This window comes from Mycteria americana, chromosome 7 (assembly GCF_035582795.1).
Source record: "Mycteria americana isolate JAX WOST 10 ecotype Jacksonville Zoo and Gardens chromosome 7, USCA_MyAme_1.0, whole genome shotgun sequence".
Classification (NCBI taxonomy): Eukaryota; Metazoa; Chordata; class Aves; order Ciconiiformes; family Ciconiidae; genus Mycteria; species Mycteria americana.
In genome coordinates, this window is record NC_134371.1 from 66708450 (window position 1) to 66733485 (window position 25036).

At 41.3% G+C, this 25036-nt stretch overlaps 1 protein-coding gene across 11 annotated transcripts in view; it reads left to right on the plus strand.

Annotated features, from left to right (window-relative positions):
* NFIA (nuclear factor I A) overlaps positions 1-25036 on the plus strand; it is a 256456-nt gene that overhangs the window by 174112 nt on the left and 57308 nt on the right. For 5 of the 11 annotated variants that reach the window (XM_075508866.1, XM_075508865.1, XM_075508869.1 and 2 more), the window contains 4 exons: positions 53-170; positions 2913-3040; positions 19133-19219; positions 20246-20284. In XM_075508866.1, the coding sequence (XP_075364981.1) occupies positions 53-170; positions 2913-3040; positions 19133-19219; positions 20246-20284 (372 nt within the window). The remainder of the gene's footprint in view (positions 1-52; positions 171-2912; positions 3041-19132; positions 19220-20245; positions 20285-25036) is intronic. The other 6 variants (XM_075508875.1, XM_075508874.1, XM_075508872.1 and 3 more) reach the window with 2 other exon arrangements.

The window sequence follows — 25036 nt, forward strand, 5'->3', positions numbered from 1 at the left end:
GAAGTGCCTTATTCACATGACTTACTGACTGCAATCTCTTTTGTTTCCCCAGCACCGATAGCTGCAGGAACAGGCCCTAATTTCTCCCTCTCAGATTTGGAAAGTTCTTCATACTACAGCATGAGCCCAGGAGCAATGAGGAGGTCTTTACCTAGCACATCCTCTACCAGGTAATTTAATCTCTGCCTACTACCAGGTTACTTGGAAACCCAGGCCAGCATCATTACTCATCTGGGAAAGTAACCATTAAATTCTTTGACAAGCTGTTTGGGGGCCTCAAGATGTGGAGCTGTTTCAGGTTCACAGAGCTGAATGTTCAACTGGATTGCTGTTAAAGTTCTTTTTATGTGTACAAGCTTCGAAGAAAAACTGCTGCATTGACTTGTATAACTTCTGGCTTGTATCTCGGTGTATCAGGAGAAGTTCCACTGGAATTGGTTGGAGTTTCACTTGTGGCAGAAGAGAATTTGGAGCATATTGAGATGTGCCACTTTGTCCTAGCAGGAAAGTCTTAAGATAGACTTATATGCATTCTTTATCATAAAAGTGTTATCTGTGAGACTAACATCATTTTAGGACCTTGGGCTATAATGCATTCTAGTTTTCATATAGCATCTAGAAATTTGTGACTCAGCCTTTGGAAGACTGAATTGTTAATGCAGGTGACTACCCAGTCTGATTTTGATTTTGGCTTAGATGCCAATTGTCGAACAAGGATATTTTTTATTTTTTACCTTTCACTTTAACTATCCATGAGATTAGATTTATAAACAAGCCCAGTCACTCTAGTAGTCTTGAAGACTATTAAGGAACCAGATTGATTTTTTTTGCGCCCCACAGCCAAAATAGATCACTTATTTCAAAGACATGACAAGAAAGTCTAACTTCAGCCCAGGGTCCTTTTACATTTTTATCTCAGTCTGCAGTGCCACCAGCTTTGCAGTAAGCAAGTACATATGTAAAAAGTCTCTATAGTTTGAATATAGCTGTTGTTTTTATTAAAAAAAAAAATCTTTAAAGAGGGGCTCTTAGCAATAACTTCTTACAGTTTGCAGTGATTGGAAGAACATTCTACATCTTGCACTTAGCGTGCACATTATGAAGCGCGGTGACTACAATTCCCATTACACATCAATTAAAAACTTTGTGCTCTTTCTTTTCTGCGTGTAAACTGCATACCCTACAGCACTCGTCATTAGCACCATTCTCAGGTAGAATTTACTTGTGACTCCAGAAGCAAAAAAGTGAGGTTATTAATGTTACTTAAGAGCTCAGTTGTTGCTCTTCTATTCTTCTGCAAATAGCTACCACTGATAAGGAGCTAATTATAAACAGCATGGGTAGTTAATAACTTGGTAATATGTTTGTTTTCCTCTCATTAGGCTGTTCCCAGTCAGAAAAAAAAGTATTCCTTAAATACACAGACTCAGCAGAATTATCAGGCAGTAATTATATTGTATGCACACAATTTCCCCTATTGACACATAACAATTCTCTAAATTAAGGAATGGCCAAACCTGCATTCCACGCATACTGCAACACTTATTCTTCCTGTTTCTCACAAACTGATTTTGCATACCTGCCAGCTCCTACCTGTGCAGAGCTTCAGGCAGGGAGCTGCAGAGAGGCTGCAAGTTTTAAAGCAATAGAAATTGCAGTGGAATATTTTATGTCTGTTAACTATGTTCCCCCTACACAGAGGAGCCTGTTCTTGAATGCCTTAAGTCTTAATAGAATACAGATTTGGTGAAAAAAGTGAGCTGACCCAGCCTTGGAAAAGTACTTACGAGAGAAATTCTCGGTAACATCCTCACGCAGTCTGTACAACTCATTATAGAAAACAGAGCCAAGCTGAGTGTCTTTGGCTCTGGGATCCTCTCCCTGCAGAACTACTGGAGTCTGAGCCAGTGGCCACCAGAGACCGCTGAAAGGGTTCTTCTGTCTCCTGAGCCTTTGGTGAGGGAGGTGTGATATACGACAGGGGAATCCTTTAGTACTGACGCTGGCCAGAGATACCTGCTGGGGGCTTTTTATACTTGGTGGCATGCAGTTGCAGAGTAAAATGCTTATACTTGTAGAATAACGTGAACATTTGAACCAAGAATGGATTCTTCCATCATTCACTTGTCTACGCTTCTTCTTATGGGACTGAAGTCTGGGTTAATTTAATGTCTGCGGTTAAAAGATTGAAAATATAAGTTTGAACTGATAAACAATTTGTCTTTCAGAATAAGCTGGGGAAAAATCCGACAGTTAAAATAAGTCTTGTGTGTCATTACCATATTCATTCAAATTGCAAAAATCATACAATACAAATTAAATTTGGATAACCCCTGAAAGGGTTATCAAGCATTGGAACAGGCTGCCCAGGGAAGGGGTTGAGTCGCCATCCCGGGAGGTATTTAAAAGATGTTTGGATGAGGTGCTTAGGGACATGGTGTAGTGATGGTCTTGGTAGTGTTAGGTTAACGGTTGGACCTGATGATCTTAAAGGTCTTTTCCAACCTATATGATTCTGTGATTCTGAAATTCTTGCCTTTTTATTGACCTCTGTGTGCTTTGAAAAATGTCCTACTTTTTGATCTGTAAAAGCCTAACTGTTAAACTATCTTCTAGTTAAAGTAATGTGTGTTTAGGCATTCAGTCTGGACTCTGTGCGAGGTTGTTTTGTATCTCACTGAAGCTTAGTCGTTGGCAACGAAGCAAATCAGAAACAGAAAGTGGATGCTGAGAGGTTGGGTGGGCAGGATGGCTGTGCAGGACTTATACCTTCCCCTTCTCAGGGCCCTAAATCTGTTCTAGTTTCCATAACCTAGTGAGTCTCAAGCAGGGCTAGCAAGGTATGTCCCAACACAAGTGCCTTTGTTCCTTTCCTTACATATAGTATTTATTATGTGTGTTTACCTTCTCAGCTCTACAAAACGTCTCAAGTCTGTGGAGGATGAGATGGACAGTCCTGGTGAGGAGCCGTTTTATACAAGCCAAGGGCGCTCTCCAGGAAGTGGCAGCCAGTCAAGTGGATGGCATGAAGTGGAGCCAGGTAAGCCACGGCTTTCAGGAGCCCGAGAACATGATCTCCAGTTGCTCTGTTTTGTTATCAGAATACATTGAATGCTGTATAGAAAGGTGGTCGATTCTAAATATCTTGTAACTTCTTCTGAGAAAAGGTTAGTCTAATGAAAATATTGTAGTGGTTTTATTGCTCCTGCAGCTGTGAATGTTTCTGTAGTGTGTCACTTCTGTATTTTGGCCAAATATCTGAAGTATTTAAATAATGCAGCAAAAGATAGGCGGTCTTTTTTCTGTCAAAACATCCAGATTCAATTCTGGGATAGCGGTGACAATCGCTTAGCAAAAAGCAGTACCTGTCTGGGCTGTGCCCTACAGTTACACTGTTTAAATAAATATCCCTAAACTTATATAAGGTAGAAGGACTTTTCAAGCATTATGCAACACTTGAGCTCACTTAGTAATGACTTTTAAGAGACTTACAGAAGGAGTTGTTTTATTAATCTGTAATACTACGAAGTGTGATTTGAGGCTTCATATCAAAACAGATATCACTGGGCGGTACACGTCATAAGGTTTAGGAAGCAGCTCTTCTGCCTCTTCTCAGTTAATTTTTGTGTGTGATCTTTCTTGTTGATCATCTTTTGGGTTATGTTATGTTACATACTTAACTGTCCATTGATCACTTATCCTGAGATCATCTGGGTGCTTAATACTATTGGAAATATTTTTCTGGGTCAGTGCTACATGCATAGGTGAAGTTAATGCCTCAATTTTGCTTACAGCTAAATAATCAAGTATTTATTGCCAATAAAGATAACAGAAGTCTTATTTGTTAGACGAAGGCAAGCAATGCTTTCATCTTCAGCCTCCCAGTGTTTGACAAGGCCTTCTGAACAGCCCAAAGGATCTTTCACAATATGTATTTTTTTTTCTTTCTTGTTTGTTTGGATTTAAAATAGTATGGTTTTGGTTTGTTTTGAAACAACACATGCTTGTCCAGGGCACTGTGTATAATGAACAGCACAGAAAAGTAAATTCAACCTGCACAGCATTAAAATCAGTTCTGTGGGCACTTGGCCAGCCACCTATATCCTTCATCATGTAGGAAACATACCCACAGCTTTCTCTGGAGACCCTGTCAAACAGCTGTCCTTTACAGCATGCCCAGAAAGTCACCAAATTTGGGCTATTCCAGACTGGGAGGGGACTGATTCCCGCGCCTGGGAGCCCTTGGCGGATCCCCTGCCAGCTGCCCTCTCTCCTCTAATGAGGAGGAGCCAGCTTGTGGGCCCTTATTGACTGCAGATGTGGCACTTTGGCAGGAGGAGAGGGTGGACCTGCAGGCAGACAAGTGCCAGGCTCCCTGTGACTGCCTTGCCACCGCCGTCCCCAGGGCTCTGGTGTTTTCAGTGAGGTGTCCTGCTCAGTAGACACGAGGGGCTGTTTCCTCCATCAGCTCCAGGCTCCAGATGATGTAAGGCAGAGCTTCACCTTGTACTAAACTAGCCTGCTCATGGAGCGGCCAAAACACAAGCGAAAGCTCAGCACCCGTTGAAAGGGAGAGATCACAACCTCCTCTGCAGATGCAGATGGCTCAAAGCTGACTGGGTCACTGCTTCTACATCATTGTCAGACTGGGGGCTAACTGCCCCCAAAGTTTGGGGTACTCTTTGTTAATGACAAATGTTCTCCATTTGTGCAACAGCCAGAGGTTGGCTATTAATTTTGCTGTCACTTCTGGTGGTTTTCCCCACACGTGGTCATCACCTCTATTTCATCCAAGTCCTGGCTAGATGGTGGTACTGAGCTGGACAAGAGAAGTACCTAAAGCCTTACACCTCCAAAGCACCTCCACCACTCTTGGCACCTACTGGGTGCCCATCACGAAAAAGCACAACTGCCCATGTCAAACTTCCTGAGGTGCTTAGAGAGGCAAGAACAGCTCAGAGAACAGAAGGTTCTTCCTTCCTCGTGACCTTCCTCACTTACTACGGAAGAATCCCAGATTCTGCTCAGTCTTGCCTGTAAAATGGCAGAAAATCACCTTGCAACATCAGGGACTCAAGCCAGGTACCAACTAGATATAGCTCAGATTCACCAAGCTATCTATCACTGTCACAGCTGTGAAGAAAAAGAGCTTTATCCTGTCTGCGTGGGATGCACTTTCAAACCATCTTTACGCTATATCCACGCAGCCCCACCCCAATACTTCTGCCATGGCTTTCCAGCAGCCTCTCCTCTGAATTCATTGCCTCAGCTTCCCTGTAAAACAGGGTCACTGCAAGAGCACGACTGGCAGAGAGATCACCTAAAGAGCCACAGCTCATCCGTGGTGAAGGACAAAACAGTACTGAAGTGTCTTTTCATGCCAGGGTGACACTGGCACAAGGTGCTCCCCGCTGAGGGACACATCTTGCTGTGGTGCTGTGCACAGTGCCCTGCCTTACCTCAGAAATCGCACGTGGGTCTGATATTAACGTCTGGCCCTTTGTATTCGACATGGGTGCTTTATCTCCGGAAGTGTAAAATGTTTTATGAGTCTTCAGTGGGGCATGTGCCTAGAAAATGTATCGGTCATCTGAAAGCCATACAAATGATGTTAACATCCCATATTACCCGGTGACTTGCCACAGCGTTCCTCTCTGAGAGGGGAGCTTTGGAGCCTGGACCTGTTTCAGATCCATCCTTTCTGATGTCTCTCCTGTCCAGAAAAAGGCCTTGCCGTTTATGTAATCTACAGTCAAAATGATGGCACAGTCTTAATGTACAATAATCTCTGAGCTTCAGTGTTTTGGTTTTTTCTTAGTGAAATTCGCAGTAGAAGTTTAAAGACTAAAACCATCTTTTTGTTTGACTTGGCATTTCTTCCATGTGGTTCATTTTACGCTGCATGGGATAATGCAGGTATCAACAGTGCAGAATGATGCTGGTTCTCAAGGCAGGCTGAAGTTTTATCCTGTGCTGGCAGAGTAGCATAAGCCAGGTTTCCAAACTCCATAATTAAACCCTGTCCTTTGGGTTACCAGCCAAACAACGGGAGGAGGAAATCAGACCAAGGAAAGGAAGCTTAGACTTGTCTGTGGGATGGCTGTTCTGGCTGGGAAGGAAAGTTCAGAGAGGAGCCAGCAGCCAACCTCCCAGCCCAGTAGGATCCACACCAAAGATAATAGTATATCCTTTGGCTTTATTGCCTTTGAGTAGATTGCTTCCTCGCAGGAGATTTAGATTTATGCAGAGATAGCTTCTTGGCCTATATGCCTTGACATGTTTATGGGAGCGAGAGGATGAATATTCTGTCTGTGTGTGTTGCATTTGCTTAATTCTGAGGTGTGCACATGAGAAAAAGTGGGGACTCTAACGCAGGAGCAGATGTGAAGCACCCATATGTTTATGCACGTGTAAAGACAGAGGGAAGTGCTCATGGCACAGAGACTATGAGAGGGTTCTAGCGAAAGACGTTGCCTGGGACAGTGCAGGGAAATTAGGTCTGTGGGAGAGGGCGGTTGGAGAAATGTCGCACTTGCAAGAGAGCACAACGTAGAAGAGAAAGGGAAAATGAGAAGACAATTTTAGACCATAGGGAAGGGAAAAAGTGTATAGGGGAAAGAAAAAAAAAGAACAAATGCCAGGAAAACAAGGATTTGACTTCCTAGAAAGGAAATATGAAATGGAATATGTGAACTCCTCTTAGAGAAAGAGAGCACTCCAGGCAGAGAGTTGTTTACCGCCAGCCGTGACTAGTCGCTCTACATCTGTCTCCATTTTTTTCTCTTGAACAAATTCCTTTTTGGATACTTTCTTCCTGCTTTGCTTCCCTGTGATTGCCCCTGTAAGTGGTCTTTGGAGGGCAGGCTGTATACTCAGAACATATGTGCAAACTGGCAGGAGAACAGAAGAGGACAAAACCACTCTGTGTGCTATTTAGATTAGGCAGTGGATGCTTCCCCTGTGCCTACTCTTGGGGTCTCCGCTGCGTGCAAAATACAGGCTGCACCTATTGTCCATCCACAGTCCTGCCTCGGCGCTTCTCCATCACGGGCCCCTGGGGCTCAGAACACCCTGACATCTGTCTCACATGGAGACTTTCCTGGGTGTAGATCCTACATGCTTCACCCACCAGCAACATGACCTTTCCATTTGTGGCATTTCAGACCCATAGTAACGAGTAGAGGACTCAGCCTTGTGTTTTTTACATCTAGATACTTCTTGCAAGCAAGGGTGTAGCGCTCTCCTTATACGTCAGACGTGACAGCCAAAGCAAAACCCAACATTAATTCCATGTTCCTTGTACTGTACTCCTTGAGTCTCACATCCATTTACCTGCACTCGAAAGCTCCTGGGGAGCTCTCAGGCCTAAAAAGGCTGGAGTCTGCCAGAAAAGATGAATTTCCTTTTGAAACAGGAAGGCTTAGGAAGTAAAACAAAGCAGACATGTAGTAAATTACTTCTGCTTTTCAAATACCTTTTGCGGTATCCTCCTTACCATTACTTTATCTCAGCACTTTCAGTACATAACTCTTGTTAACTGAGAAGAAGGGCAAGAGAGGATAAAGATGATGTTAGTAAGAAAATAAGGCAACACCACACTGGCTTTGAACTCATGTACAAAGCTGGCCCGTGTTCAGTTCTGTGGCAGCTCTGCTTGTAATGGGGGTAAGCCATAATTACAGGTATAAGTTTTTTAATTCCATAATAAGAGAAGATTGAGTTAATGTATATCAGTATTCCACTTATGCATTTTTTTAATGCATTCTCTCGATTCAGTCCAGGAGTAATGTTCACATTGTGCTCTGTCAGTCATTTTGTAGTGTAGCATATGGATGGTATTTGCCAATTCTACTTCCATTGTATTTCTACAGCGTGGCATGGAAAAAAATGTTTGAGATGCAAATTCAGAGTATCCTGTCAGTTTCTTTACTTAGATCTTCCTGGTACTTGTATTTCCGCAAGTTAGTTTGGTCCCTAGAGGACAGTAATCCCAGGAAAGGGACATGTTTGTACTCCTTTTGCTTCTTGAGATATCTGAAGGGACACTTAGCTCTGCTTCAGTTGTGGTCTTGACCAACTTACAGGACTTGCACCCGCTGGCAAAATGGGTGAAGCTCTGTGTTCCTTCTTCCACTGAAAGACTGATGGGGCTTTTCATACCATGGTCATCCACCTTCCCTTGCCCCAGCTCCACCCTGGCTGTTCTGCTGCTGGTCACGCTGTGCTAGGCTTTTGTGTGTCTTCACCTTGAAAACCCCAAGAACCAAAAGAGACTTTCAGTGCAGAAACCTTAAGGAATTAGTAATAACACTTGCACTGCATGACTGAAAGACATATTTACAGTTCCAGGGGCTTATGAAGTTGATAATATTATATGAACCTGCAGTAAGCTAGCGAGCTCCCTGTTAGACTGCTGCACACGTCTTTGGTAGTAAAGGTACTATTAAAGTCAGCCTCATGATTGCTCACTACAGCACTCAGGCTAGTGCTGCTCGTTCTCATGCCACCATCTATGGGACTGTCTGAAAATAATTTCTGAGCGATTTCTATGCAGCTGAGGAGCTGAGATCCTATTTTGGAGTATTTCCCTTGCAGTGACAGTGACCCCTAACTTATCGGTACCATGTCTCTCCCCACTGCTGGTTATGGAACAACCACATGCAGGCAACCGGTCCAAACTCTTGTTTCAATAACCCTTTTCTTGAGTCTGGCATGGGCTTTCTTCTTAGCAGATGCTCAGCACGCAAGAAAACTTCTTCTCTGTATTTACTAAGAAACTTTTATTTATGCCTTACACATCAGAAAGACTCATTCAGATCAGATGACCACAAGAGTTTGTTTTCAAAGTCTGTTTGGAATTATATCTTGGAAATGCCAGAGAAAGTGCTATAAGGGAGATCCTAGATTGTGTTCTTTGTGGATTCTTTATGCCCTAAACACAGTTGTTGCCTGGCACTACCTAGAAGATAAAATATGTATAGTATGTCCCAGCATCAGTGATGCAGAGTGCATCTGATCTGTCCTCAGGCAAAAGGTCTATGGGCTCGTCAAAAGACTTGACACCATGCACTAACTCAGAGCTGAGAGAAGTTTCCAATGATTGTGCTACATTACTGCCAATGATTCAAGGGATTGACTGCAGAAAATATGATGAAAAACATGAGAACCATGTATTATACAAAATAAGGAATAGGAAAATAATCCCTTTTTACTGGGAAAACACTCAACTTCAGACCTGGAGTATTCAGTATCAAATAATTCTCTGGCACTACTTTTCAGTGAGTTGCTGTAGTGGGCAGTTTTCACTGGATTGTAACTAGACACAGGAATTTCATGACCTTTATTAATTTCCTTAAGCTGAACTGTTTGGATACTCATAGACCTATTTAAGAAAGACAAAACCAAGGAAACGTCTCTTTTCATTACACCAGAGGAGGTCTACATCCAGGATCCCTGCCAATTATATTTACTCAGTATTTCCCAGATGTGACATTGTCTTGCCCTCCACTTCTCAGTGTGTAAAGAACAGTCAGACGGCACACTCACATAGCCATTAAGGTTGTGCCTGCCTTGTGCAGCACCTTCATTACATACCTTGACACATCTATCAGTGCCACTTTTTCCTCCATTGAACTTAATATCTTAAGACAGTGGGAACATTTCGCAACCAGACAAACCTCCAGCCCACAGCATAGTTTGGCTCTTCGAATGGGAGGTCAGAAACAGATCATGTTTCTCTGGTGGCCGGAACATTTGGGTTTACAGCAGAGAGAATTTTGTCAGGCTAATTTGTGCCATTAAGCTGAAGACATGCCAGGAGCGGGACGGCAGACAGAACCTGTTGCCTCCCAGGTTCATGCAAACTTCCACTGCTCCTTTTCTCTGAAGAACTTTTTCTGAGCTTTGTTAGACTGTATACTGTGACTAGGTCTCCTGCTCCTGTTCACCCCATTTCCCCGTTCCCATTCAGACCTGTGCTTCTTCTCATCTCCAGGGCTTTATACAGAGTTTCCCACGTTTCTCCCCACTCTTACAGAGTCTTCCAACATCCTCGTTCTGCCACAGCTGAGAAGCAGAGCGTGCTTGGGCCTGTGCTACCTTTCATGCTTCCATTACATGGAATTAAACATGGCTCTGTGTGCATGCTGCCGCCTAAAAAGTTGGTTTCAAGTGAACAGGTAGATACCGGAAGCCAAACATACGATGGGAGCATACTTCAAGGAACTCCAGCTATTATAGAATACAAAGCTTTTCTTAAATGTCTTTTTGCTTTCATAGTCCATGTGTTCCCTTATCCCTGCCCTCTGCATTACAGTATCCCATCAAAACACAAGCTGCCCAGTGGTTTTCAAGAACATAAGATTTTTCTTTTCTTCTAAGAGCAATAACACTTATCAACTTCTACTGAAATACCATATCAGCTCCTTGTCACTGGCAGTCTACAGTTCCTGACGCTAAAAGTTTAATGCATTTACAGGAGCACTTAGGCATCAAGACTTTGATACCACAATCTGTTAGTCACAGGTGCTACATGATAGGTTTGTGTTAGCACATTATAGATCTTTTATCAGATACTGCACAAAATGTGTGTGTTTCTCTGCCAGGCAATCAGAATCAGACTGCTGCATAGTTGATGAGTTACTCACCAATATAAGTTGTTGTTTATTTTAAACAGAACTTTTCCAGAACTGCACCTTAATGGATAACTTAAATTCGAATTGGTTAAGGCCAGCAAAGATCAAGAACTTAATGTGAGCCAGGAAAAATGCAGCAGGTCAATAGTGGTGCTTTGAGCATTGTCAGTCTTTTGCAATAGCATTCATCAAGTCAAATGATTAACACTACTCATTTGCTATAACAGACATAGTCATTTTGACAGCAAATTACCACTGGATCAATAGCTCAGCTTTTCTTTGGCAATGCACGTAGTAGCATGAGACTTGTGACAACATGCCATGCTGCTGGCATTACTGTCTCAAAATCATGGAAAGAAGTTAGAGGTGGGGAAAGAACTACTGATTGAAAAGTCAGTTCAGATTGAAAAATCCTAGATGTTTTCACATCCCTCAAAAGCTCCTTTTTTTCCAGACACTGGACAACACAACAAACTTGGCTCTGAGATTCAGCCTAAACTGTACTTTCCATTTTTAATAAAATTAATAATCCCATGCAAGTGTTAGAGCACATGCCTCAGCTTTGCTGTAATCCCCTGAGGAAAACATCCCTTCAGTATGGTCCCGGAGAAGTCAGTCAGTCAATGTTGTGGCTCTGCTTCTTGCATCTAATTCCAGATGTCAGGAAATGCATCATTTAAAGATGGGGATGAAGCTGTAGGAGTTCTGAGTTAAAAAATGCAGAAAGTGTTTCACTTCAGATATCAAATTAAACCTGTGTTTTCGACTGGCCTGGTGCTAGCATCATCCATACATGCTATTTTCACTGACTTTAATGACCAAGTTAAAAGCAGATCTTCCGTGTGCCAAGACCACCTGAGCTGATCTTTGGCTCCACACAGAAGTAGCATGATCTGAATCATTTTTCAGATTGATAGGAAAGATTTGGTGCATGGAAAACTATTCCCTGACAAAGGTTGGAGCAATGCTTCCTGAGGATGATGGGATTCCTGGGATGGGAGTGCTGTATTGGTAGTCCATGGACCTAACATTCTTCAGACATCCTTGCTGGCTGAGCCGTATTCTGCCACACATTCTGTTTACCATATACACATAAAGCAAACACAGTGATACAGTTCGTGCTTCACTTTTGTCACCAAGTGAAAACTATAAGCTTCCTCCATGTTGGGACAAAAGCAGACACTGTCTACGTCTTTTCAGAGGTGAGCTCTGAAAGCTCAGGAATAAAGCTGCCGAAGGACAGAAGCACCCTCTGTTTCAATATGGCTCTGCATTTGTTGCTGATTTGGAGTCTGTCAAACATGAATCTTTGTGAGCTCCAGACGGGTCTCCTCTGATGCAGTTATCCTTGAAGATCATCTGATAGTGCAGCATGGCACCGTTTAATTGCAAAATGGGATTAAACACATTGAAAGTATTGTACCTGTCTTCCAAAAGTTGAACTAGTTTTCTTGTTTGCTTCTGGGACCAATTCAGGATGTTGACTTGGATCTATAAACTCTTCTATAGATTAGATCTTGGTTAGGAAATGGACTGCATTCCTTTCATGTGCTGTCTTAGCAGTTGAGATCAGCAGACTTGCTTTTTCTAATGTGTTTGGGAAGCAGAAGCAATATTTTATCTCCTGTGGTATGCTGCTGGTATAGAAATGTTCAGACTTATTAATTCTTCAGGACACAGGAAAAGTCTTCATCACCTGTGTAGGCAGTCATGGGAAAGGACCCACTGCAAGGACTGCATTGAACTCTTTTTTTTTTTTTGGAGACACCTGGAAAATATTAGTAGTCTTCAGAGCCAATATACAGTACATATTGAGAGCCAGTAAATGATGGATATTATTGCAAATTCCTGTGCACTTCTGCATTTTATAAAACAGATAACTAAAATACTCACCTAGCCAGATCAGTTCCCCAAGGGATGCACATTTCCAAGTAGAGGACAAACCAAAAACACAGAACAGAACACAAATTAGCCAAATACAATGGCTAAGTGGTTGAAACAAATGGTTTTAGGATCACTGAGTAAAGACCATGACCTCCTTTTGCATCAGTCAAGGCAACTGTGAAACTTTGTGAAAGAAGCTCACCGCAAAACAGATGCTGGGCTATCTTAGGTAAATAAATTACCAAAAAATAATAATAAAAAACTCCCCTACACATTTTACAAAGCACAGCTGTGTAAATATTGCATGAGACAGGGGAGAGGGGGAGAGATGTAACATACACCCTTTTTTATGCAGAAGTTCTGCTCTCGGCACTGTTTATTAACATTCCCAGTACAACCATCACTCCACTGCGTAGCACACAGTGCGGCTACTGTACTCCGTGCACACGTTTTGATCTTTGCTTTAGAGGAGAAAACAGGCTTTATTTTAAAGGAAACATTTTGACCCGAAGTTAAAATGTGCAACAAGAGGTGTTAGGGGACAGAGAGAAGATGGTACAGGACCGGGACCAGGAAGCAGACCGTATTCCATCTCTTTTTTTCGTTTCCTTTCCCACACTGTGTCTGCCACACTGACTCTAGACGCTCCCCTGGTTCTGCACAAAGTGAGGAGCAATCCTGAGATCTTAACTTCATTGAGCTGGATACCTACTGCAATTTTCCTGTTTCTCAGCTACCAGGTACAGCACATTCCAGCCTACAAAACCTGCGGGTCTGCCCACAGAGAGGAAAAAGTGCCTGTTCTCAGCTAGCGTGAAGGCTCACTTAGCCCGGTGTGCTGTCTCTGACAAAAGCTGGTAGTGGACACTTAAGGAAAGAATACAACAGCAGGACAGGCATCCAGTGATGCTTTTCAGAGTACAGCCTCACAGATTTTGGCAGCAAAGAGTTTGGTTTCATGAGCCAGAGGCTCTGTTTGCATCTGTGTGTTTGACAGCCTTCAGTGGACTTTTCTTTCAGAGATTTTAACCCATTCTTTTTTCCGGCCTCCACAACATCCCATGGCAGCGAGTTCCAGTTTTACTCGGTGCTGTGTAAGGAAGAACCACTTTTGTCTGTTGCCTGATCATTTTGCTTGATGCTCCTTAGTGGTTTTTTTTACTGCCAGAAGTAGTGAATAAATCATTCCCTGGTTACTTTCTTTCAAGTTAAGTGCTGCCCCAACACTTTGACCACAGCAGTCAGTGAGCATAGGAAAGCAGAGGAATCTGTCTAGCAGCCTGTTAGCTCAGGTAACAATTTGGCTGAGTGGCTGCAGAGCCATCCTATACCTCCAGGAATGTATATGTGCTGTGATAGCAGCTGTGTTGTTCACCCGAAGAGGGTAGTCTGTAACCTTGACCCATAACCCTGGAGCTTATGGCATGAATGCCGTGCTACCCCATACAGCCGAGCCCTGCTGGAGTGACTGCAGTAAGGACGCTGCAGCCTAAATAAGGGATGCTGTTTAAGCACTCTTTAGTTTTCTTCCATTTCCCAGCTCCACAAAGACTTACAGTTCAGCAGTGTCTTCATCTGGTGTGTATAGTGGCTACAGTTCTATTCTGATTTCACTGGTGTCTTGCTCAGGGAGAGCAGGTAATCCATAGCATCCTCCACCTCTGCTTGCCCACACCGCTCTTGCACAGCCCGCAGCCCTAGTGAGATCATCCTTTCTGCTATTCTCTTACATCAATGGTTGCTGCTATTTTTAGTGTGATATACACCAAAAAGCATAACATAAGAGATCCTGTCGCTAAAATTAGCTGGAAAATTATAGGCTGTTTTACTGTTTTGTGCACAGTCTTCATTGCCTCGCTGGGATTTGCATGCAGATCTTTGAACCCCCAAAAGCCAGCAAAGTGAGATGGCACCTGCAGTCCTCGCGTCCAAGAGCAGTACTCTTGAAAAGAGTGGGACTATTTTATGTGAGCAAGGGCTGGAGGAAAAGTCTTATGTTCCACCTATAGGAGGGAAGTACATTTTATTTTAAAAGTAAGGATTTATAGTCAATGAGATTTGAAAAATATAAATGTCTGGACTTTCTTTGTACTTAGTGTAACGTCCCATTTTATTACAGCAGCCCACATTTGTCTCCAGGAGTATTATCTGTGATACAGTACGCTAATGCACTACCTTGCTCCAAACAGGAGAAAGCACTTTGGATGTAGTCCAGATTTAACCCTGTCGTAGGGCTTGCCTTTACTGTTAACCAAAATTCCGGCAAATGAAAGTAAAGCATCATCCTGACTCTTCCTCTGAACTTGGCCAGTCCTAGGTGTGAGGTGCATGTTTGAAGCAAAGGGTAGTGCTCATTCCCACTTCTTTCATGACTCTTCTGCCTTGCTCTGCCCTTTCAGTCCTTACAACCTACATCTCTTCTTTTCCATTCCTTGAGTGAAAACTGCTCGGCCACACCTAATCTAAACGTGCTGTGCAAGGAGCTGCTTCTGACTGTCAAAAGTAAAGGTTCAACATCTAACATCAAAATGATTCCTGAAAAGGGTCCTGTCACCCGGGTGAAATTGCAAATCCTGGCCATTTGGAGATTTTAAAAATTAAAAGATCCCCAAAACAGCTGTATTTCTTATGTAAATCCTTAGCCAAATGGGAACTTGTAAGTATTAAATAAATTGTCTGCCCTCTGTTAAAAAATTGTCATCTAGAAACCAAATAATTTGGGGGTACAGGTTTTAAGAGGGCAAAGAAGTCTTACAAACAACATTTCTCCCGTGTCCTGTGAACTCTTGTGCTATTGTGATTTTACAGTGCTATTTCTCTACTTTTGCACGATTTTTCTCTTTAATGTTATGTGGAAAACCCTGAACAAAAACTGGCACTTAATTCAGAGTAAACAGTGGCAGTGACTGACTAGAAACCTGATGTCAAATATACAACCACTCTGGGAAAGTCAAAATCCATTGCCTTCTCATCTCTTCCAGTTGTTGCCTTCTTAAGTGTATTATTCATAAAATTAGCAATTTAAAAATGCATAGAAACATTATTTTTTATATTCATAGCGTCACTTTAAAAAAAAATGGTTAAAAATCGATTTGCTGGCCTCTTGGGGAAATGCTGTAATGTTTTTGGCTGTCTCCTACTTTCTGCTGCCAGCTAAAAGTACCATCTGGCTTGTTTAGGGCCCTTTTCCATATCAGGTGCTTCCAAAATTCTCCCCAACCAGAGGATTGTTTCATTGGGTTGCTCTGCCTGCTGAGGCATGTGTCCTGGGCTGGGAATCCTACTGCTTCTGTTCCCTGCCATCTTGCTGACGGTGGTGTGTGTATGTTTGGGCACAGATCTTGCTGCCTCTCTCCCGAGGACATTTGCATCATTGTCAGCTGCACATATTAAATTGATATGCAGGGCTCAGAAACACGTATCCCGTCTTTTGTCCCTTTGTTTGTGCAATTGTTGTGGCTTTAATTCTTCTTTGACACCTGGAATATCACAAAGCTGCTGATAATCTGTTGGCTACTAAGGGAGATGACATTGATAGAAGGATAATGTGTGTCAGACTTATATCTAGATAATTGCAGACACACCCCGAACCCTCGCAGCTCAGGGAATGAATATCCTAAATCCATTATTAATTTGGAGAGTCATATGTGGCAGTTGGCTGCGGTGTCATCCTCTCGCTGCAAGAGTCACTTGCAAGGGATTTTAAAAGGCAGTTTTGGTTGATTCTGCATTGCTGTGTCGAGTTATGCCTAATATGAGTCAATTTTGGTACGTTCTTGCTGCCATTTCGTGGCAGCGTGAGGAGCTGGAACAAAATGGGGTTGATGTCCTAACCCCTCACTGAAGGAAGCTTCCCATGTGCCTTCTCCTGCACAGGCATAAGATACCAAGAAGATGAGAACTGATGCACTATACGTGGTACCAGTTGACAGTGACACCTCCTCCTCAAGATTCTTTGTTTTTCCAATTTGCTGTTTTACTTAGGAATAGAAATCTACCCCTCAAAGGATTTATGAGTAGATTTGAAGTATTGTAGTTGCTAAGTATAGACTCTTGATGTGATCGTATGGAAAGATGGAGCGTGTTTGGAAATAGATACTGCCGTAAGCTGTCTTGTCCTATTTCTAAAATGATCTGTGCCATACACTGCTGACTTTTCCTGTCCATCCATTAAAAAGTGAATTATGAAGAGTGCTGAGACAAACAGATAGTAGTTTAACCTTGTTAGTAAATATCAGGTAGCTGATATATACTGCTAGAATGTTACATCACAGCCTTTCTCTTCAATATAGGTTTATGAAATTTTCTTGTTACTATATAAACTACCTTTGCTGTGAACATTCTTCCAGAGGTTTATTGTTCTTTGTATGTTGGCACAGTAGCATGACTCTGAAGAGTCAGTTCACGATGCGGTGAATTTTAAAGACTTGGGAGATGGCCATATCTATTTTTCAGCAAAGGAATGAAAGCTTTTTTTTTTTTCCTAAGGTATTAAAAGTTTCAAAAGATGTGCTGAAATGAAAAGGAAATAATAACTAAAGACTGGATGGGAAGTAGTGCCCCAAAGCACTGACTTTGTTTGTTTGCTTGTTTCCCCCAAAATCTTAATATTTTAAGTACAAGTTAATATTTTAAGTCACATAAACCTGTTTTGTGAACTAGTAAGATACTTGAAGTATATCACACATTATTCATTGATTTTTGTGTGAGTGCAATAAAAATTTTACAAGCTGTAATCTTGTTCTTTTAATAGAGAGAAAACTATGCAGAATATGTTGCTTAGAGTATTAGATAAGCTACAGTGTGTTAATCAAATATTTTCGTGATATGAGGGCAGTTGAGAAAACAGTACAATTTTTGCTAATAGCACTGGTAAGTAAACGGATCTATCATTACATTGTCATGAAAAGTGACATTGAGCAGAAACACCCTGCCAATCCCTAGAAGATAAGTATTTAATGTAATTAGACAGACACTGTCTCCTTTGTTGAACGTAGCATTAATCACCCAGAGAAGTCCAACTTTATATGAAATGGCTTTTTCTGATATGTCTTTGTATTAGAAAGCTTCTTACATGGTTTTGTCATGATGATATATTTGAAGAAATGACTGCTATAGCTATACGGTTTTCCTCGTGACATATCTTGCTATTCTGTGTTCCATAATACTATTTTTTTTTATTTAGCAATGTTACATGATATAGCTGTGACTTATTTCTAAATCTAGAAACCTACACGCATTTGGAGCTGAACCTCTTTGAAACAGTTAATGCATTCGACTTATGAAATATAAAAGAAACACAAATAGCTTCCATTATGTTCTTCAGTTCTTCCTATGTGGCGTTAGCACAGGTTCATTGTTATGGCATAAGCAAAATGTTTCTTGCCTCAAATGCTAGTTCATAATATCACACAAAAAAAGAACTTCTTTCTATGAAAATCTCATTGTTAAATTGATGAAAATGTTGCCCCCTTCCAGAATTCATTGGCACTACATTTTTTTTTTCTCCTCTGTTGCTTGTAATTTGTACTGTGAACTGCTGTCTGGTTATGAACTGGTATCAACTTGAATCAGTGCACAGCTGTGTCTTCCCACCTTCTCAGTGGTGCAGAGGGCTTTGAAGGGAAAGAATAGGGTTTAGTCAAAGATGACAGCGGACTTCACCGCCTAACAGGTGGAGGTCAAGTCGGTTTATTTGTTGGGATGAACAGAGTGCAGAGATGAAAAATCTTTGCCATAATAAGGTTTAGGAAGACAATGCTGACTAGTCTAAGCTTTGATTCCAGCTGACAGATCCTTTTCTAGTGTTCATTACTTGATTTCACAGTTCAGGCAATTTTAAGAGGCTTAAAATTATATTTCTGCTCTCCTCTATAAAACTTTTCGATCACTTTCTAATTTTTGCTTTAAGTAAAGTTATAGGGACTCCCTAATATATCACTCCTGCCTTTAGACTCTTACGAAGTCAATATGCCATCAAAAAAGTAAGGATAAGCTTTTTTTTTAGACCCCTGCTTTTACTGATTCTTTTTATAAATGAAGTAAAAATTTCACATGTAGGCACCGATTCGATTAGAAAATCAAAACTTCAGAAAACTCCTCTGAAAAGTGGGTAGTAAAATGAGCATGATGCTTAAGAAGTCACTGTTCCTGTCTGGGCATACGGGATTTTTATGTTCCTGGTAGCAGCATTAATGAAGCTACACCACCCCAGTGTGCTAAGTTTCAATCACCAAGTGCCGGTGAGCCATGCTCCATCCTGAAAGGGAGTCACAGCAAGACCCCGGATAATCAGAGCAGAACGTCCTGACATTGTGTGGCAGTGCTGGGACTGCGATGACCTGTCAGCATCGTTGCATATCAATGCAGCATCACAAAGGGATTTCAGAGGGTGAGCTGCGAGCGTGCGAGTCTCTCCTAGGTTAGCCTCCTGCCCTTCCCCTGTGCCAGCTGCTGGGAGGGGAAGGTAGGCGTTTCTCCCTTCCCACCCTTTTTCTTCCACCACCACCACCTGCTTCCTACCTGCTGGAGTGGGCAGAATAGGAGTATCTTTAGCCATTTGCTAAAATCTTCCCCCTCAGACTTTCTATTACTTCTGCATTCATTCTTTGCAGGAAGAGGAAACTCACTGGTCAAACCCTTGGACACCAGAATAGTTGCATGCAGTTTCCCAGGGAGCCAGATAGCTCTAAAGCTTCCCAGTGAGTGACAGTTTCTCTCTTCTATTCTTCTGAAACATGTGTTTTACACATATACTGAAAAATGTTAATATCAATTTACAGCCAGATTCTTGCTTTTTTTTTAAAAAATATAAAATCTCCCAAAGTATATACACTTAGAGCACCTCAGCACACGTCACTTGTGTACGTAGGAAAAAGTGTTGGATGCTCTTATAACATCATTGGGCTTGAAAGCTGTTAGCTCAGAGTTAGTGGCAAGAACACTGGACTTGCCAGCACCAAGCTGTGAAACCTTTTTTGTGTGACTAGTAGAAATCTCATGGGGGTAGAAATCCAAAAAAAGGGGAGGAGGGGGGTGTAAATCTGTGCATTTGGATTCGAGTATCTTCAATACCATGATATCGACTTTGTCCGAGAAGTCCTTGAATGACAAATCATTGGAGGCTGGGAGAGTATTTTGGAGAATTATCACTGTATGCTTTCCCTGGTCTTTTCCTCTTTTCTAGGCATCCATTAGTTACCACTGTCAGAGAGAGGATACTGGGCTAGGTGGATCCCTGTAATCTGATTTGGCATGGCTATTTTTCTGTGTTCCTAAGCTCATGAGATCGAGTTATGTAGGATTATTTCATAATGCCAGAGCAGCAGTTTCTGAGGTTCGACAAAGCTATCTAGCAAAGTGTCTAATAAAAGAAAAATCCTGTCCCATACTGTAGCTTTCTTGGTCCAGTGAAGCAGCATCCTCATGCATACAAATCTTGTAAAGTTACTTCTGATAGCTCCCTTTGTCCCTTCATTTTTGTAAGCTAAAGTGCCATTTTCCTCTTTACAGCTTAATTGAACCTAAATGCACCCATTTTCTGCAATGTGGTATTTTGGTAATTTTACTATTTGCTCGTAAGTTTTCCCTTAAGCAAACTGAAAGCTTCCCCTTTATCACTTCACTGGGCCAAGATTTCACACAGTATCCTGCTTGCTACGAAATATGATAGTGTTCTCTCTCACCTTGTTTCTTTTTTCTTCTTTTACTTTCTTTTATAAAATTAGGATATCTAAGAAACCCCGAACACCGCGGAGCACTACATGGTGGGTGTGCTTATTCAAACAATGCCAATGCTCTTGTTCTCGGTGCATAGACATTTTGTGTTGGTTGGGGGGATGTACCAGGTGTCCCTCTCGTGTGGGTCCTCCAGTGTCTAGTAAGGAGAGAGCTCGTGCCGAGCACTTTGCCAGAGGGACAGCACTGGAGGGAGCACTTATTTGTTACCTCTGCCCTTCCCATGCCTGTTTTCATGAAACCTGCAGGGACTTTTTCCCTGCGAGCCCTCTGCCTCTCTGTCAGATGTGTTTTAAATCGCTCAGCAGATGAGAGAGGTGGTGGGCAGATCACGCAAGCAGACCTGCAGGCGGCATGGTCATACCCGGCTCCTCTGGAAATGGTACCAAAGCCAAACTGCTGTGCTCTGCCTTCTCTGCAACGGAACATTTTATTTTTTCCAGGGAGATTCTTTGTTCCTCCCAGAATCCTAAAGCCATTGGGAATGCAGAAAAATGAGGCTGATTCCACCTATCTGATATCACCTGCCTGAGAACCGATCTGCTGGAAAGCAGTTTAAGCCTCTGCTGCCTGGGAGCTGCCAAGCCGTCCCCAGGAGCTGGCGGTGGCAGGTCCGCAGTGCCATTCCAGCCGGCGCTCACCAGCGTACAACTGGCAATGGACACTTTCCAGTAAAAGAGCACAGCAGCTGTAGGTCAGCTACAAATTATTTTTTGTGTTACGGAGAAATGAGATGACTGTTCAGTCCTGTGACTGTCAAACCTGGGCAGTCATATGGTAAAAATACCAAGAACCACTGGATAGCAATACATAACAGTTCCATGAGTACACTCTTGACCTGTCAAATTATAAATCCATTTCAGTTTGGTACAATGCACATGGATTCAGTTTGCAACTCTTTCTTTGGAATAATGTATAAACTCTTCACCTCAAATTGTGCAGAAATCAGGTGACTTTACGGTACATGGTAAATTACCTGAGCTATTTTCAATCCTGACCACAGCTCTTTTATTAATTAAAACGTATGTTCAATGGCAGTGTATACCGATTAAGTCTTCAAACCCAATATTGACACCAAACTTAGTCTTGTCATCATAGAGTCATTTAAAAACATTATCATGCAGTAGCTGAGGTCACAGGTCAAAAAAATCTGCATATTTACCCATCTCCATCTCATGCCTTTAGCTTTTAGCAGCCATCATTGTTATATATAGCCCGGATAGCCAAAGATCTTTTGATGACATGCAAATAATGAGCAAATGATTTTTGAGAAAATAAAATAAAAAAAAAAAAACCAAACACAAAAATTTGACTCCATCCTCTTCAGTTACTAAAATTCCCTTTAGTATCACTTGCAATTTAGCATCCATATGCATCTCAGGAAGATATAGTTGAAACATAAATCTATTCTGGGTCTTTTACTTGCAAAAATATCATACCTCAGCTATAATCATATGCAAAGACTTTTTAGAGGGCTTTGTAAATGCCATCCAAATTTATGATGGCATTTTTTGCCTTACAGCTATAGATGTTCCATCCCCAAAGCACCCACATAAAGGTATATTCTCCTATGGATGGCTGCAGTTTGTCCCTACTGCTATATCTAATCTGCCAAGTATGCTGAAAAACTCTCAAATAACATTTGAAATGAAACAAATGTAGTCATGAATTTTAAATTATGAGATGTCTAAAGACATCATTAGAATTTTTTTTTTTATTCTTATTACAATAGATATTTATACAATGCAAAACGATACTGAACTAACATTAAATCAAAGGGGAAATGATCTTGCTGTTTATTACACTTCTCATTAAAGTTTTCAAATATAAAATTAATGCAATTATATTTTGAAGAAGTTGGTAATGTCTTGACTACTAGTTTATTAGTTATTGAAAGAACCACTTGGACAACAAAGCAAGAATGAAGGCTAACTTAAGAGATCTAAAACAATCCAGATGATGCTGTAAACATAGATGCAAACAGATAAGATAATAGACTTTATGGGAATATTTAAGGTAGATTTTAATGGGGTAGGGTTTTAAAATAATGATTAATCTGGTATTGCTCAGTTTTAAAATTCTGTAGACAAGATTTTCCATTGGTATAAACTGGTATTTCTCCTTTGTAAATAGAGCAGTGCTCATTTACAAAGGAGAAATTTCAACCTTCTTTTTCCTTAGTGACATCAGAATTTTGATTCTAACGTGAATTATCATTTTTGGCTAAAAATTGCTGAGGAGTCCAAAAGCATTTAAAACCTAAAGCCATTGAATCCATTTAATGCGCCTTTGGCACCTCTCTCTCTCAGTCCTTTTTGAACATTCTGGTCCTCATTTTAATCAATCTCTTTTTATTAAGTTCTTTGGCTCATTTACTTGTATGTGCATTTGCTTTATTTTATTTTATTTGGAACATTTCTTTTGTAGTGTCTTGAAAAAGAGTTGTGACATTTCTTTTGGATAGCTTCTTAAGTATCTGGCAGTCACCTATGATACGATGTTGATGGGTACGGATAGATTAGCTCTGTTTTCCTGAGGATCTGTCAGATGTCGAGTTCTGAGGAAACTGGTTGTGTGTGTTGGTGATGCATATGCAGTAGTTTGATAAGTGGATAGAGGGGGAGCTTTCATTTTTCTTCTGTAAAATCACTGTTTATTAAGCTGGATTTAGTCTTGTGGAGCGAGGTACTCACTGGCAGGTAGTTAATCAGTGATCATGGTAACTCAGAATGCGACCAGGGGAGCAAGTATCCATTCAGAACGTAGAAACTAAAGAGCACTTCATTAGGATGAGTGAATTTCCATCTGCGTTGTATTTTGTGTATACTGGAGCAACTAATACAGTGAACTGATGGATGGCAGTTAGTGTGATCATATCTCAGCTGATGACAAATAAAGTTTGCTCAGCACTAAGTAGAACAGACTTACTATGATTGACGGTAGTGTAGCCATCAAAATTTCAAGAAGCTTGAAATTAAGAATTCCCCAGAAAAAGAGCAGCTGATCAGCATTTCTGTTGATACTGATTTCAGTGAAATTGCTGGAATAATTTGCACAGAAGGATGAAAATTCCTTGAAAAATTCTTCCCGTGTACCAGTTTTTTCTTCAACAGCCAACTTGTTTTTCCGCATCATCTGTTTGTTCTGCATGTTGTTGAGTTCATGGTCCACCTGGTAATATCTGAGCTTCTGTGATTCCTTTTCATAGTGCCCCTTGAGAATGAAGATCCAAACCATATTTCATTCATAGCTTTTGTTATGAAATCTCCATCAAGAGTCTAGTGGCAGAGAGCTACTGGGAATATTGGGGTAATTATCCAGAAGTCATCTTTGGAGATGAGTATTAGCTGGTCTGCCAACGTGGCTAACTTGAGATGGAGTTATTGTTTAAGATGTGTGCAGTCAGAATAATGTTAGTAATTAATCAAGTGAAATTGGCTGGATATACAGATACAGATACAGATATAGCTATAGATTTGGAGAGAAGGGGAATTGTTCTCCTCTTACACTGCTGTGACTCCATTCACGCCATCAAAGTTAATCCTAATTTCAGTACCTCTTTTAGTAAGGTGCATAGGTATATGGAAAATAGGTTCATAGATACTTACTTGTTCTGGGAAGGATTTGTGCATTCAATTCTCACGCATCATTTTCTGGTCCATTTAAATATGTATCAGCCTCATACATGAAAATTTGAAGATCTTTAGCTGTACTCAAGGAAGACTCTTATGTGGTGCGTTTCTAGTACTGGCAAACATAAGGAGGTAGAGGAATTAAAACCATCACAATGCTCCAGTGCCCCTTAGAAGATGAGGAACATGAAGTATTCCTGTGCACTCACTGATTAAACTTGGGCTGGAGGTTTGCGAAGTGCAGAGTTTTGGAAAGTCTTACTGCGGGACTTCAACATCCGTGCAATGGCTCCAGTAACCAGAGTCTCTCAAGGACAAGGATCCCATTTACGCTTGCATTATGCATTGAGCAGAAGGGTGTGATGCATGATGTGGAATGAACAAAATAACTTGTGTGTTTAGGGAAATGCCAAATTAATGAAAATTCAGAAAGCTCTAATGTTGAAAAGGCACACAAATTCCTTGATAGAAATATAATGCTGCTAACAGTTTCAAGATTATTGTTGTCTGAATTTTCTGCTTATTGTGTACTGCAATTAAAATTCTTTTCAGCTGAAAAACCAATGTCAAATTAATGTTTCCTTTTGGAAAAAAGTACGAAAGTACACATCTTGTTCCATTTAGCACCATCATGGTCTTTGATCTGGTTCCCTCTGTCCGGTGAAAAAAATGGATTCATGTTAATGGGAGCAGGCTAAGACCATATATGTTTGGCATACATATACTTATACAATCTCATGAACACAAGTACAGTAAGTTAAAGTAACACACCCACTCAGACTTCCATCTGTGTTTTATGCCACCAATCCCTTTATTTTCTTTTTTATTTAGCAATTAACTTTTCCATTTATTCTGTAGTTAAAAGCTGCCGTAAGATGAAAATAGACTAAGTCTGATTTTCTTCTCTTGCGCTCTAAATAACATTCAGAGGAGACTCAGACCTGAATTATGAAATGTGTGTTTCCTAAAAGTGCCAGGTGTGACCGTGATTTGGACAACAGTCCTATACACAGAATAGTAAGAAACACTTTTAAACCCCACCTGGGTTACCCAGCCGTTGTGTTCTGGCTGTTCTTGTTTATTCCTTGCTTGGAGCAGATGGATAGAAAGAGGCAGGGAACGGGGAGGATCCTTGGCTCCATTCCCTAT